General features: G+C 46.3%; 1 protein-coding gene across 1 annotated transcript in view; it reads left to right on the plus strand.

The window, feature by feature from the left end:
- The first annotated feature begins 4,418 nt into the window (after positions 1 to 4,418).
- The window catches only part of WIF1 (WNT inhibitory factor 1), a 43,782-nt gene continuing 31,914 nt past the window's right edge, over positions 4,419 to 16,286 (plus strand). Inside the window, exons 1-2 of the mRNA XM_056342041.1 lie at positions 4,419 to 4,816; positions 4,909 to 5,048. Coding sequence (XP_056198016.1) covers positions 4,684 to 4,816; positions 4,909 to 5,048 — 273 coding nt within the window. The 5' untranslated portion in view covers positions 4,419 to 4,683. The remainder of the gene's footprint in view (positions 4,817 to 4,908; positions 5,049 to 16,286) is intronic.

The raw sequence follows: 16,286 nt of genomic DNA on the forward strand, positions 1-16,286 counted from the left end.
AATAATACAGTTGCAGAAAACAAGTAATGCCTACTTGATACTTCATTTTCTTCAGTCTTCATCATCTGGCCTTGATCTTCTCGCTATACTATCCTTTTTAAAGATAGAACCATACCTTTTTGCACCATCTCTGCAATAACCTACCTCTATTCTGGTATTCCGCAGACAAGACCAAAGAGCTGATGTCAGGCACCCTGAAATGAAGAACAAAAATAGGTGACCACCTGGGAAAAAGAATGAAGTAACTTGCCTATTGCCACATAGGAGTGTGACAGAAACAAGGACAAGGACATCTCTCTCTAGTTTCTTTAGTGATGTGGTAATTTTTACTTCTGCAAGCTCCTGTCTCATTTGCTATACACTTTTCAACTTCAGCAACAAAGGAGGCAATGGCTCTAAAAATAATTTGTCATCTTCGGTACCCAGCTTGGTTCAAAGCCAGACTAATTCCATGCTCTCCAACGGATGAGCCAGGAATATTGTAGGAAAAGAAAGAGAACAGATAAATAACTGTATCATAAATGACATAAAATAGGGGACCTCTCCTGCCTCTAGAGTGTGTGATGTTACAACCTTGATTGTTGCTTTAAGATAATTTTTAATGCTACAATATAGACCATGTTCTAAAACAAATAATAGTAATGTTATATTCAGAATAACTGAATGTGGAGCCTTTGATTTCCCATTTGAAATTTCAGAAACTTCAACGTATTCCAATTCCAGCAAAACTGACTTTTCTAATAAAAACAGTTCTATGATCCCCATCCTCCACCCCCCCACCCCCCACCCCACCCTCAGCTCTTGATGCTGGTTGTTTTGGCCTAACCAGCAAAAATTTAAGGGGATCTAATTCCCAATGAATAAACTTTGTTTCTGCTGAAACTGGCACAAATTTTGTGATTCACTTCAGTGAATAAACCCAGTGAAGGCTGAGCACTTTTGAAAATCCTGTTGCAATTTGGCATCTTCTTCCTTATTTAAATTGTGCAGGTGTTGGTTATTATCTACTGGTGTTCACCACAAAGAAACAAATAAATAAAATCTTTATTTACTGTTTCTGTACACCTGAGGTAAAGCAGCATGTATAACCTTGGGGATGAAAATTACCACCTCAGGCCATATTTATGCCCATTACTGTTATTATTTATGCATTTTTCTCCCTATTTTTATATTACTCATAATTGATGATTGATGGGCATCAGGCACTGTCTTCCGTATCCCTCCCCAGATATACCATCATTCAAACCATCCATTCGTTAATTCATTCCAAGGCTGTCATCAGGGGAATACTGTCATTTGCAATGAATGTCAGAGCAGGCTACAAATGTATGTGCATTCCTAGGAAAGTTAATGGATCTTGAAGCCACATTCACAATGTAGTTCTGTTTTCATGTATGTTTTTCATTTAATTAAACAAAGAACCACAAAATGTTGGCTCTTCCAAGTATATTCCATTCCACTCTCATAGTGCTCTCAACTCACTTAAAAAGTGACTGTTATTCCCTGAAATACATCATGTGAATTAGAAGAAAGAGACATTTAAATAAGGGATCGAGAAGAAATATAACAAGCTCTTACCTAGATCTTCACGTTGAATGCAAGCAGGCAGCATGAACACAAGCTTTGCAAACCGTATCCTCAATGAATCTCATCGTGGTACAATACTACAACAGAGAGGAACTCAGGCGAACGGACCCTGCGGTACCACAGGCCAGGCTCGGCACTAATGCAGGGCTCATGGAACCTCGGCAGATGTTGCTGAAAAGACCCGCAGCGTGCCAACGGGCACAGAGGTGCACAGGCTGGGTGGGCCCTACTGCAGGTATGTACCTACTGAACAGCATTTCAGCCACTGCACGCTCCTGATTTCTGCAGAAAGTCAGCTGGTCACGACTGCATTTTTTTACTAAGGGGTGTTTATATGATACCCTCATAGTTTCAGAAATTATGTTCCAGTGTCATTACTTGGTAGTTAAATTCTCTTCCTTTGCTAGATCTTAAGAAAGCGTCTTTACGTGAAAAATAACAACTTGAATCATATTTGGAACACACAAAATGCTTACCTATATTAAGGACCCATTTTAACCTCTTCCTAAAAGCTTTATAGTTCAGATATTATTTTTCCCCCACTGCATTTCTCTTTAGTAGCAAACTTAAAATTGTGTACTTCTAAGCTAGGAAAAATTAATCGCATTTAATTCTTCAAATCAAAATATTTTTTCTGCTTTCTAAAATCACATCCATTAGTAGCAAATTTCCAAAATAATTAACAGCTGTTGTCCTATACTACCTCAAAACTCCACATGACGTAACTTTATTCGGCATGGGTTTTTTTAGGAACATCGATCGAAAGCCAGTGTCTCTCCCTGTTTATTAGATTATTCAGGAAGGCCCCTGGCAGTGCAGCCTGCGGGACAAGACCCCCGGCCCGCCGCTGGAGCCGGGGGGCGGCGCGGGAAGGGAGCGGGAGCTGTGGCAGCCGTCCCGCCCCGGGGCTTGCGGGGGCCGCCGGCGGCCGGCAGAGGGCAGCCTCGCACCGGCGGTGTCCCGGCGTGTCCCGGCGGTGTCTCGGCGGTGTCCCGGTGTCCCGCCCGGCGCGGGGGGGCCGCTCCCCCGGGGCGGGCGGGGCGGAAGGAAAGCACCGGCCAGGGGGCGGGAATTCGGGAGCAACCTGACCCGCGGTTACCCTTCGAACCGTAGGTAGTCGGTTAGGGGCAAGCGCCGGGGAGTGCGTAAGATGAAACTTTATACAAAATAAATAATGATAAATAATAAAAAGATAGTAAATAATCATCCTTATCTAACAAGGGTCTAGAGGTGGGGCATTTCTGTTAAGGGTACGTAGGCTGACTCCAGCTTTTGGAGCTTGAGCTTTTCCGGCTGGGCAGGTTTCTAGGGCAGCACCTGCGGATGCAGGAGCACTGCATCCCGGCCGCATCTTCCTCGGATGAACTTGCGCGAGCCGCTCCGTCCCCGCGCGCCAGCTCCCCACCCGCAGAACGCGGTGCACTGGAAGGAAGGCGCCTGCAAGTGCTGGCGGGCGCACGGGTGCCTTACGTGCACTTGCATATGGAAAATGTAGAGGCGGTGTTCTCACGGCGCGCTTCATAGTTACAGGGTATTTCTGACACGTACGCATGCACGCGGTGTGTCAGTACGCGCGTTTCTCCCTGGCGCGCACGTGTGCTGCCCTGGGGGGTTTGACAATAAACCCCCGAGCGGGCCGAGGGACAGAACACGGGGGGGTACCTGCGCCGGGACAGCACGCGAGGCGGCGTTTGTAACGTCAGCCAGCGGCAGGAGGAGGGAGAGGAGGAAAACGGGCAGTTCAGTACGTCAGTGGGAGGGTGAGGTTAGTTAATGTGTTGAAGCATAAATCTTCTGCGTACAAAAATCACCATTACCAGTTCGGCTGTGCTCCTGGGGCATGAAAAAGCGAAATAATGACAGAGCTCAGTACCTTTCCCTGTGTGTAAGCCGACATGGCAAATCCAGCTCATATAAATCTGTCTGGAAAAGCAAGACCAACTTCATGGTGTTTCCCATGACCCGAAGAATTCTGTTTCAGGCAGTTAATCCAGAGGTAACTTTTGCAGTCATGGGATGGAGCACAGCAGCACCCAAGGCAGCATTCACAGGCAGAAAATACCCTTCGGCTCCTTCCAGAACATTACAGACAGAAACTTGGGGGTTTTACTCAAACTGTATCTACCCTGGTCAGATTTAGGTTTGTTTTTTTTTTTTTAAGTAAGACTTGGTCTTTTCTTATGAAAGAATCTGAAAAATATAGAAACAGTATTTTTTTTCTTCCTTTAAAGGGCATGATTCTGTTTAAATAACTTTTTGAACGTAAAATTCTTTCAGCTGTACTAAGTTTCTACATCGACCCCGTTCCAGTTTCTGCATAAATGGCAACACTTCAGTGTCTTTCAGCATCACCACTGTTCCCGAGACCATGGGACACACGCAAGGTGAAAGCCTTTTCTCCCTCTGGCACCTTGTCACCCGCACCGCGCAGCACCCCAGCGCCGGGACGCGCCGTCGCTGCCGCGCTGCTCTGCGGCCCGGCCGTGCCGGATCCCGCTGGGAGCCCCTGCCCGGTTGCACCCCCCTGCCGCTCTGCTGGAGCTCCCCCAGCCCCAGCGCCGCGTGTGCCAGGCGGCCGCGGCGCACAGGCTTGCTTGCTTCACCGATGCGTTTGTGCCCGTGGCGGTGCCGACGGCATTGCCGGGGTGCCGTCGCTGCCCCTGCGGGCGAGCAGCGGGACGGGGCGGACGTGCCGCACCGCATCGCACCTCGTGCGCAGCATGTGCCGGGCACGACGGCCCCACGGCACGTCCCCCGGGGCGGAGGAGGCGTGGGTCACGCACCGTGCCCGGGGGAGCGGGGGGCCGACCGCCGGCTACCCCGTCGCTGCACGTCGCGCCGCCGCCCATCGGAGCTGGGGAAGGCGCACGCCTGCAGCAGCCTGCGAGCACCGAGCTCCCGGCTGCCCGCCGGCGGCCGTGCGCGGCTGCGACGCCGCACGCCGCCCTCCCCGTGCCCGCCCCGCTCCGCGCCCCCCTCCCGCCGCCGCCGGCGGGGCCGCCCCGCGCCTGCGGGCGCGCAGCGGCAGAGGGCAGGCGCGGCCGGAGCGGCAGCGGCAGCCGGCGAGCCCCGGGCGCGGCGGGCGGTGCGCGGAGCATGGCCCCGGCGGGGCGGCTGTGCGCCGCGCTGCTCTGCGGTGCGCTCAGCCTCTGCAGCCTGCGGGCCGCGCCGCGGCAGCCCGACACGCTCTACATGTGGATCGATGCCCAGCAAGCGCGGGTCCTCATCGGTAAGCGGGGCCGCTGCCCCGGCCGGCTGAGCAGCGGGCGGGAGTCGGGCCCGGCGGGGCTGCCGCCCATCGCGCCCCTTTGCCTTTCGCAGGCTTCGAGGAGGACATCCTGATCGTGTCCGAGGGGAAGATGGCCCCGTTCACCCACGACTTCAGGAAAGCCCAACAGAGGATGCCCGCCATCCCCGTCGGCATTCACGCCATGAACTTCACCTGGCAGGCAACGGGACGGGTAGGTGCAGAGACGAGGCGAGGGGCGGCTCTTTAAAACCGGACAGGTGGTTTGGCTGTGGAATAGTCGGGGAGACCCTCTCCGAGGGTGCCGGTGCGCCCCCAGGTGCGGGTCGCCTGCCGCCGTGCCCCACGCCCACGCCGCGCGGGCAGCGCCCGGAGCCCGCAGGGTGCCGGGGCGGCGGGCAGGGCTCGGGGGCGGCAGGACCGGCGGGCGGCAGGACCGGCGGGCAGGGCTCGGGGGGCGGCGGGCTGGGGCGGCGGGCGGCAGGACCGGCGGGCAGGGCTCGGGGGGCGGCGGGCAGGGCTCGGGGGGCGGCAGGACCGGCGGGCAGGGCTCGGGGGGCGGCAGAACAGGCGGGCAGGGCTCGGGGGGCGGCGGGCGGCAGGACCGGCGGGCGGCAGGACCGGCGGGCAGGGCTCGGGGGGCGGCGGGCTGGGGCGGCGGGCGGCAGGACCGGCGGGCAGGGCTCGGGGGGCGGCGGGCAGGGCTCGGGGGGCGGCAGGACCGGCGGGCAGGGCTCGGGGGGCGGCAGAACAGGCGGGCAGGGCTCGGGGGGCGGCGGGCGGCAGGACCGGCGGGCAGGGCTCGGGGGGCGGCGGGCTGGGGCGGCGGGCGGCAGGACCGGCGGGCAGGGCTCGGGGGGCGGCAGAACAGGCGGGCAGGGCTCGGGGGGCGGCGGGCGGCAGGACCGGCGGGCAGGGCTCGGGGGGCGGCGGGACGCGCGGCCCCGTCGCGGGGAACGCGTGCTTAAAGGCGGGGTTGTGGCGTGCGCGGTGGCGCCGGGTGTGCCGGGCGCTGGAGGACGCGGCGGGCCCGTGTGAGGCGGGAGCGGCCACCCGGAGCCCGCGGGGAAGACACCGGTTGCCTTTGCTTTCAATAAAACTTAACCTGGCGGTAGTTCGGATGCAATTTTCTTTCGGCTCCCTTCAGTTTATGGACGTACGCTACAGGTTATTCATTGATGTCTATTTACTGAACGCGCATGCTTCATTTGTAGTTCTGGTAAATAATAATTGTCTCCTGTAGTCTTAATTTTATCAAGTTTAATTGCAAAACCATACAGCTCTGTAGTGTATTGGATCCCTTTGGGTTCTTTCATTGAAAAGATAAGAATGACATGTTTTTCTGAAGAAACAGATGCACGATTTGACATGCTGACAATGTATGCTAAATTTGCATAAAGCTGAAACACGTTAGCATACGTTGTGGCGGATACAGAAAAGAAATCAATGTAACAGAAAAACGATGGATGAAATTAAGTCATTTTTAAAATCCGGACGTGGACTTCGTGCAATAAAGAGCTTGGTAAAGATGAAACAATATTTACCTTCAAACATTCAGTGTAAATTGGTTGTATAATTCAGCTAATTGCAGCTTCACCAATTTGGTTGTGGTTTTGGTTGTTTTAAAATACTCTTTCTGACTACAGAACTTGTTTGGCTTTGAGGTGTTGTCTGAGGCCCTTGTGATTTTTTTTGCTGTCCTCACAAAGCCTTTGAGTTCAGGAAACACTTCACCTCTTCTTTTAGAGAGGGAAGGGAATGCAGAGAGACAAAACTTAGTCACAAAGGCTAAGTGACTTGCTGAAGGTCTTTGGTGTTCCAGTTCGGCTTTACAGAGGAAACGACTTTGTACACCAAGGGTTGGCATTTAAGTACCTAGAAATAATTAGTGTGGTTTGGGACGATATTTCCTGTGATGTTTCTCTGCCAGCTTCGCTTGCTGTCCATGATAAAATTTACTACCTCTTTTTGGGAAAGGAGGATTGAGATATTAGACTGAACCTTGCCCTCCTTTCTTGTGCTCTCCTCTCCCTCCTTTGCTGCCTACAGGTAGCTCATTAGGAAAAGATGATTGTAACACTGATGTGGAGTCACAGGCTTAAAGACAACATAAATAAGTGTTCCCCTTGATGCAACTTGCAGGACAAAATCCCTTCTGAGCAGCAGCAAAGCTGTTTAACCCATCATTCCTTCTCCTCTTGGCTGAATTACTGAGTTCCTGTTAGATGAAACATAATTTGTAAGTGAAATACCTAAACGGTTAAAGTCACGTCATTGCACCACTCTGTCCCTATAACAGTGTGTTAACTTTCAGATGTTCATGGGTCAAACAAGTGTTAAAGCTGAGAGACTCTGCATTTGGAGATTTTATAATCTCATCTAACTACTCCTTACAAGTTCATCTGTGTGTACAGTCAATAAAAACATTGGCACTCCAGCCTTATGGCTGTGGATATTTAGATACGTATGCACATCTGCAGATGAAGAGCAGGATTTCAACCAGCAGCCTAAGCTTAGGAAGGAGTTTCAACCCCCTAGTCTTTTATGAGTTGGGGAAAAAATGGATATACTCAGCATCCTAGAGAAAATGTCTTCTTTTGGTATTACAGTCCCGTTGGTTTTTGTATCCCTCAGAGGTGTTTGGTTACAGCTGCCTGTTACTCACTGTTCTTATCATCCTCTGTGGAAACCAGGGCAGTTACTGTCCCTCTGCCAGGCAGCTCTTTATATGATGAGAAAGGGCAGGAAAAAACATGAGTATTTCTTCTGTAGCCCATAGAGCAACAACACCATTGCCCACAGTAGTGCTGCAAAGAGAAGCAGGATAGAAGTTATTTGTGGCAAAAAAACACAGTTTCTCCAGAATTTCCAATATTTTATGAGGGGAACAAATGAGCACATTCTAACATATTTTTTCAGTGTTCTCTTTTGTTTTTAAGTATACATGTTCTTAGAAGTTTCCATTGACGCATCCAGGAAAGTACTAAATACTTGCTACCTTTATTCCAGCAGAATACTTTTTTCTGGGGATTTCCTAAGTCTGGGAAGGGGAAGGGAGGAGAGGAGAGAGTCAAGAAAGGAAGAAGGAAAAGAAATTGAAATGTATTCTTTGAAAGAGGAAAGGCATTCAAGATACTGAGGTACTAGACTGCTTTCTGTGAAACAACTGTTCACTAGCATACAGCTGTTTCCTGTTTGGTAAAGCTGAAATAATTTCTTCTGTGAGTTTTGTATTTTGTGCCTTATATCTTGTATCCCACTTGAGATTTGAAGGTGTTTCTCTGGAGCGCCAAGGTTTTGGGCACTGTCAGTAGCATATGCCACAGCCTCTAGCAGTAGCTAGACCGTTTTTGGGTCTATAGAGACCAGACTTCTCCTGAGAAGGTACAGGAGATCCTGTCTGTGTCAACAGGAAGGGGAGTGAGAGAGTGGCTGGGTGGGTGCCTGGTAGCCAGCCAAGGTCAACCCACCACACCTGGGCTCTCCAGCAGGGTAGGGCTAAGTCTCTCCTGAGATGCACCCTGCATCCCTGTTTACACCTGTGGAAACTGGATATAAACATCCTGTGGGTAGATTCCATCTACCTGCTCCTGGGATAAATAATGATCCAAGTTGTAGGTGAGTAAATAATCCAACCCAGGGAGTGGCAATACTTCTCAGTCCTGCACTGCTGTGTATGTGCATAGTCTAGTTCAAAAATGTCTGTTGAAAGGAGTGTTTTAAGGACTAGATTGTACCTGTATTCTGTATAAACTGAAGTGGTAAAACCCCACTGCGTTTAAGATGTTATGTTTCTAATGCAGTGGCCTTTCTGCCCTGCATCTATTTTACACAGAAAAGACTCTTTATGGTATTAAACTTTTGAAAATTAAGGCCATTTTCACTAGAAAACATTAACCAAAGAAAAGTATGTGTTGCTTTTAGTCCTTAGTCTCTTAGTTCTAAATAATTATTAGGAAATATTGGGGAAACCCTGAAATCTAAGGGTCTGAAGGTGCTAAATACCTACTTTTTCTGGGGAAGTCAGGATGAGCCAGGGGTTATGAGAAGGCTAGAGTACTGCAGAATGGATTTGTTATGTTTTTATGCACTTCATGGTTTTACCTGTGAATTTAAATATAAGATTACAGATGTTACGTTCTCTTTAGAAAAAATGTAATCTGGGTAAATTGGTGGTTACAAAGGTTGCTCCTTGATTTGAAAGGTTTAAAAAAGCAAAAATCAGTGGTAATATATACCATATGGTAGGCATCTGTGTAACCACTGGAGCTCACTGGTGTGTTTCTTGCTCTTATTCTGTATGGTTTTTGCAAAATAAAGAATAATGACTTTTGGGGGTCTTGTCCTCTGGGAAAGATTGCACTGAAAGGCTTCCCAATGAGAGAGGAAGAGACCCTATTATGCTATCTAATGCTATGTCATGTTTCACCATGTCCACCAGTGGAAGGTAGCAAAGATTGCAGTGATAACATAATCTCTACAGTGTTGAGAAACGTATGACAGGTATTTAAGTTCCAAATACACAACCCAATATGTGTGGTTAACTTTCAGTGGGACTTCTGAAAGCAATAGAATTAAGTTCACATGTGAGTATTGGTGGGAGAGAGCCATATTTAAAAAAAAAACGTTGATCAGTGACAGAGCAGCAGCCAGGTTGATTTAATAGACAGGAGGTGAAAAAAGAAACCAAACAGCAAGCTGGAATTTTTGTCTTGTAGTAGTCTCTGGTTTGATCCACAGAAGCAATCAGCCTAGGCCACAGCCTGCCCAGGCTGCTTTCTTCCTTTCGTATGTGGGAGAAGTATTTGGGTGAGAAGCCAGAAGAATTATTGTAGCAGCTTCCCTCCTACTCCCAACTGTCATGAGTACCCCACAGCTCCTCTCCTCTTGCATGGTTGAATGCGTGTGTCCGTGATGTGCCATTTGGTCAGTTGTATGCTGGTGCCTGAATCCCGTGTCTTATGGTGCATGGATATCGCATGTATATTAGTGCTAAAGACATATCCAGCCTGGTGCTGCTGGATGCATGCCATTTTGTGGTGTGGCAGTGGTCGTTCTGCCCTATGACAGGAGATGTGCGTTGTGTGCAAGGGAATAAAGTGCTGGGGAAAGGTCTTTGGTCTGGGAGAACTTCTGGTCACAAGAGCACAAGTGTCAGGAGATAAGGGGGCATCCCGGCATATAGTCCTTGGGGCCCTTAGAAGAGGCAACTGGACCTGACCCTACTGGAATGGCTGGGTTACTTCTGATCAGAGTTATTGATAACCTTGAGTAAAGCAAAGAGATGCGTACCTTGAGGTCATCAAAGAGAGGTCATCAAGGCATTTCCTAGCATCATTTCTATATTGTAAAGTGGAGCTTAGGAGTGCTATTTAATTACAGCTTGTGGAGGATAGTTCTGATCTCAGAGGTGTGAGCATCAACCCTGAATAGCTCAATTGATTTTTCTGGAATTACCCTGTACTGCTGAGATGTAGCCTGACTATGAAGATAAAATGGAATATCCAGCTATGCCAGTAGAAGTTTTGTTTCCTTGTCCAGAGGAAAGCTAACAGACCACCAGTTTTAAGGCATTATTGATGTAATAGGGTTCTCCATTCAAACATCATTATTTCCCTGATAAACTGAAATTTAAAAAAAAACAACAGTGAATTTCAAAGCATGTAATTTTTCAAAGGAAGCCTTTCTTCAGAGAAGCTGCTGATTTTTTTGGTAAATATTTTACTCGTACCCAGCGATTGCAGTGATGCTTTTCAGATTAAAAAATGGCTCATATGCACAATTTAGGGTTTTCTTCTGATAACGGTATTGGTGTTCTGGAAGTTTGGTCAGGGCAGTCACATAAACTTGCACTCCTGGGATTTACAGTAGTACCTTCACTGCAGTTTCATGTTACCAAACAGGGGAAATACTTTGTTTTCTGACCTCTGTACCAAAATTTCCATGTGGAATGCGAAGATGTTTACATACTGTGAGCATGATTTTTAGACAGAGCGTTCTCATATTGAGAGCACAGCTCCAAACCTTTAATATTTAGATTCTGCTCAGCTGTGGTATTTTGCGTCTCAGTGTTGTAGACATGCCACCAGGGATCAAAGTAATGCTGTAGAGATCCCACTTTCTTAGTAAGGCAGGCATGTGCCAGCCATCTGGTGTATCTGCTGATAGAAAACAGCAGTAAAGTTTCTCAAAGTTTTGCCAAGAAGAAAAGAGGGGGATTTATTGCTCAGCAGAGATGAGTTACAAGGCACCTTGTAGTGTAAGCTACATCTGGTTTCCATAGTAATTTACATGGTATATGTGTAAACTACACAATTATTCTCTTTACACAGCAGTGTAAAGCTGTGTTAAATAAACCATTCTTCAAGATTTTCGTTGTTTATCCTTTCTATAAATATTCTAATATATTTTTAACAAAAAAGCTTAAGTAATAAAATATTTCCACTACTTTTACAGTAGTAGCTGCATTGTACAACCTAACTGCTGAGAAGCACTGGAACTAACAGGACACCCCGAGCTTCAAGACTATACTGTGTGAAAATGTACAGATTTTTTTTTTCCCCATGTTACTAATGGTTTTTCTAAAATACAAAATCTAAGCTGTGTTGCTTTCTTCTTCCTTGTGGAAGTGAAAATGTTTTCTGTCAACATCACCTCTTACTTACAGACAGCTTCCGAAGCATGTTCTTGGTGGTCCAAAGTTAATGCCATTACAAGTAATGCCATGGAGTAAAAAGTAAGAACTAACCATAACAAGAACTAGCTGGAAGGATTTTTAATGTATTTAACAACTTTTGTTGATATCATGCTTTCCAAAGAGGTTTTGGTTTTTTTTTTTTTTTGGGTAGCTATGAGTATGAATGACTTGCTTCTAGTGAAGTGTGAATTATGTACGTATAAAATGAATGTGAGAAACTGTACTTGTCCTAGGACATGCACATATGAAAGGAATACGGTGTGACCCAGAGCTTTCAAAACAGTGATATGTAGTAGTACTGGCATCATGTTGAACAGAATTTTGGGTATTGGCTCAGAGCAATGCATTCTTGATTTCTATTTTTAAAGCTTTCAGGAAAATGCATTTCAAAACCATTTTTTGTTTTGCCTTCCTGTGGCATTACACTTGGCTTGCCAGTTTGTTCTTCTTTTATTTTCTTTTATTTGTGTACAAATTCCACCTTTTGAAAGATGCTACTTCTATTATTCTCTTCCATTCTGCTGTTCAACCATGTTGGATTTTTTTGTTTTGTTGGGGTATTTTTGTTTGCTTGTTTGCTTTTTAACTGTTTATTTGTGGCCTAACTCTTTGCTACATCAGACTGTAGCCCATACCTTGTGGAAAGTGCAGTCACCCAAAATGCACAGCAAAGAACAGGCAGTTGCATTGCAATACATAGTCTTTCCATAACAAAACACACTGTTCTTTGCAGTGAATTATATGTATAAAACGTAATAGATTGCTGCCGCAGATATATGTTTCAGTAGAAGTTAGCTTTATTGCTGTTTTCTGTTATGTAAATGGCTTGTATCACCTGCAGACTTGCTGAAGGTGCACTCTGTCACAACATCCAGGTCATTTATAAAGATGTTAAACAGTATGGACCTAGCATCAACCCCTGAGGTACACTGCTAGTGACTGGCCTCTGGCTGGGCTTGGTGATGCTGCTGATAACCCACTGAGCCTGGCAGTGCAGCCATCCACCTCACTTAATGTAAATCCCACTTCCTCACTTCTTCTGTGGGGATGTTCTGGGAGACAGTGCTGAAAGCCTTACTACAGTCAAGGTAAACAAAATACGCTGCTCTCCTCTCATCGCCCAAGCCAGCCATTAACACAAAATGGGTCGGGCACGAGCACAGAACTGAGACTGGCTTGTACAATCACAGAGAAGCAGCAAACTGAGATCTGCCTCAGAAAAAGTAACATAAATAAAACAAGGGCAGTGATGCTGTTGTAGGACTTTATCCAGATACGATACCTGAAATCCACCACAGTACGTGGATTTGTAGTCCATTTATAGAAGACTGCGTAGCTGCACTAAAATGCTGAGGAGTTACTTGACAAGTCTGATTTGGAGAAGAGGCACATGCAGAATAGAAATGCCTTAGTAAAGGCTTACAAAGATTTAGGGTGGATTTTTTTTTCAGCCAAACAAGAAAACACCTGGATTTTTTTGCATCTAGTATGAAAGTTTGCTTTGTTTTGTAACCATCTGGTGGAATCTAGCTTGTTTGGCTGTATAAGGAAAAGTGGGCAATTACCTTCCAGCTGCTTCAGCACTTGCTGCCATCACTGCCAAATACTTCAATAAATAACTTAGAGACCAAACATGGCTTTCAGAGCTGGTTCCACAAATCCTCTGAAGTTGCCCCTTAGCCTGGATAAACGACTAGCTAAACCCAATTGATCCTAAAGGAAATAAATATGCTTGACATCAAACCTGGCAATCTCCCAGCCTCAGGTTTTGACCCATCACCAGGGAAAACAAACTCCCTAAACAGCAGCCCACTAATGAGAAGATCTGTCGCCAGCCCTGAGTGCTGAAGCACAGAAACCAGTAGCAAGAGCAGCAGAGCCAGCCTTCACAACGATGGCTGCCTAGAGGAGGAGACAGCAGGCTCTTGGACCGTTCTGACCAGCAAAGAACAAGTTCAGAGCTTTCAGTACTGCGATTATGAACCTATTTGTTCTGAGAACATGAAAAAGACATGGAGAAATCACAACTTGTTGATGAGCAGGAGAAGGTAGGCTCTCCCTGCAGTGTTTTCTACATGCTGTCAACTTGCAAATGTGTGAATGTTGATATGGTGGATGGGGATCTAAGACTAAAAAACACATAGGCAAGAAATAAAGTCCACTGAACAGCTTCAGTAAGGAGTACAAGTACCAGCTTCAACCTGTTCCTTTTAAACTGCAGCAAACTGCTTTCATTTTTCCAAGTTTGAGCCTTAGTCAGTTCTCTTTCTTGCAGAGGTTCTGGGAAATAAGTTGAACTGTTGAAACAGAATCCATTTGAAACAAATTTATTTTTCCCTTGTGAAGCTACAGGTACAACAAATTACTGCAAGTGGCTATGTGTCTGCAGTATTCCACCCAGAGACCTTCAGTGAGAACAGGCAGGGTGTACCACAGAGCCCACTGGCATCTGCCAGAAAGGAAGGAGAGGCAAAATACAGTTAACTGGGTCTGTAATCACAAGCAACAGATGAAATGCATAACCACATTAAGAGTTAGGAAATAACTTGCTAGCAGGTTGTGTTGACCATTGCATTGGTGGTTTTATTTATTTTTTTTCTTTGTGCTGGGTTTTCTTTCTCTCCTTCCTCCCAGTTTTGCAGAGGAACATCTATTCAGATTGCATAGGCATGATCAGATTTCCCTATTGGCAAAGGAGTGTAGCTGAAGGCTTATGACCCAACATGTTGCTCCCCTCCAGTCAGAGCTGTGACATGTTGGTCTTAAGTACAAGGTGGAGAAGCTTATACTGTGCCTTACAGAGAGAAATTAGAGATCTTCGTTGCATCAAGAACCACTTGGGTTTCACATTTTTACTTGACATAACCGTACCTTTCCTTTGATGGGACAAAGTCTGCGCCTTATCCTGCCCAGTAATGGCATCAGCATTTGAATTATATCAGTGTGAATATCCTGATTAGTTAATAGACTCTTTGTAATTGTCCTTCCAAACATTTGCAGTTGAGTAAACTTCATAATTTATATAGTTGGTGCCATGATGCCACTGTGACTATTATTTGTTTAGACAGCAATTAATTGAAACCTAGCAGTAGAATTACAAGTTTTAAAACATTCCTATTTAACTTATTTATAAAAGACCTTTATTCATCCAAAACTAAGGTTTTCTCATCCTGTACAATACAACCAAGCAGTATAAGTTCTTTCCATTAAATTAATGGGGAAATATTTAAAAGGATGAGGAATCTGACAGTTTGCTGGTGGGAGGAGTGATTACCTGGACTTACAGAGCTCACAGCCTCTGCAAGTTCTTGTGAAATCTCTGTTTCTCCACCTCTGCCCAGCCCCAACATCTCCAACAGAAACTTCTGTCTCTAGGTTTGTATGTTTCCTGTCCCTGTCTGCAAAGATTGAGGTAACTGCAGTAAGTTTTTCCTCTTCCTGGTTTAGAGCAGGTGATGGAGCATACCCAGGTTCTTTGGGATTTCCTCCCTTCTGCAGGCCAGAGGTCTCATAAAGAGTGCGAAGTAGGAAGCCGTTTTTGTGAGAGATGGAAAGAAAGGGATGGCTGTTGCCCTTCTGTGAAAGTGGCATTGTGAAATTCTTCCTTCTGTGATTCCTTTATAGCCACTCCCGGTAAAAACAAAAGAGGATCCCCAAACTAACCCTCTTGGCTCTGAGAGGAGAGCTGTGCCAGTCTCCTGCTTGGGCGCTGTCTGGTTATTCCACTCAGGATTGGAGAAGGTGGAGGAAGCAGCCAGTCCCCAGGGGCTTCCCTGAGCACGGTGAGACACAGAAAGGAGGGCTAGTGCTTTTCTTATAACCTGAGCAGAATTCCTTGAACTGATAATTACGAGAATTTGCAGCACTGTTTCACACATTATTATTATTGTTATGTCTTGACAACAAATCTGGTTTTGCTACCCTGGCCACATTCAGAGGACCGTTTACATGCATGAGCATCTACTCTGATGGTAATCAAGCAGCAAAGATGTTTACGTGAAGCTTGCTTTTTATCTCTGATTACAGACTTCCAGATAAGCCAGATTTAGTAATGGTATACTTAGACTTTACCACAGGAAGTAATTTAAGTTATATTTCTGTCAAGGGCAAGATGAGCTACTGACCACTCTCAATGCACTGAAAATATTTGAAGACATTTATTTGAAAAAGCAAAAACCCTTGGATTAAAATTTGTACAACCTGCATGTCAACAGCTCAACCACCAACTAAACATACCTTTCAGTATATCATTGAAAATGGACCTTCTAACTGAGGTGTGTTGTTTGCCTGTTGTCCTTCAGGAGTATGTTAATAGCCTGCAGATAAACCACAGTTTTTTGGAAAACAGATTTCTACTACTTTAAAAATCTGCATTTGAAAACATATGTGGGTTTTAGGAAATGACCAGCATGGTTTGAGCTTGAGAGTTTTTTCCATATACATTTCCCCCAAAAAACATTCCTAATGAATCTTGTTGTCAGCAAGTTGTGTCATTCCAGTTTCTGCCACCCATAATTCATATGAATCTCAGTTTATGAAATACAATTGAAAGGTGGCAGCAACAAACTATTACATTAAGGTAGTTGGCCTTCATGTGCAAGCATGCTTTCCCCAGACCTCTGCATGTCTTGTACTGCACAGCTTGTGACTGTGCAGTTTACTGTGTATCTGCATATTAATGTGTCCAGTTGATGTAATGGGCCAGATTTCCAAAGGCTACCCAGTGTTTGTAACAGCCATTCACCCTGAGGAAGC

This window comes from Falco biarmicus, chromosome 5 (genome assembly GCF_023638135.1).
Source record: "Falco biarmicus isolate bFalBia1 chromosome 5, bFalBia1.pri, whole genome shotgun sequence".
In the NCBI taxonomy this organism is placed as follows: domain Eukaryota; kingdom Metazoa; phylum Chordata; class Aves; order Falconiformes; family Falconidae; genus Falco; species Falco biarmicus.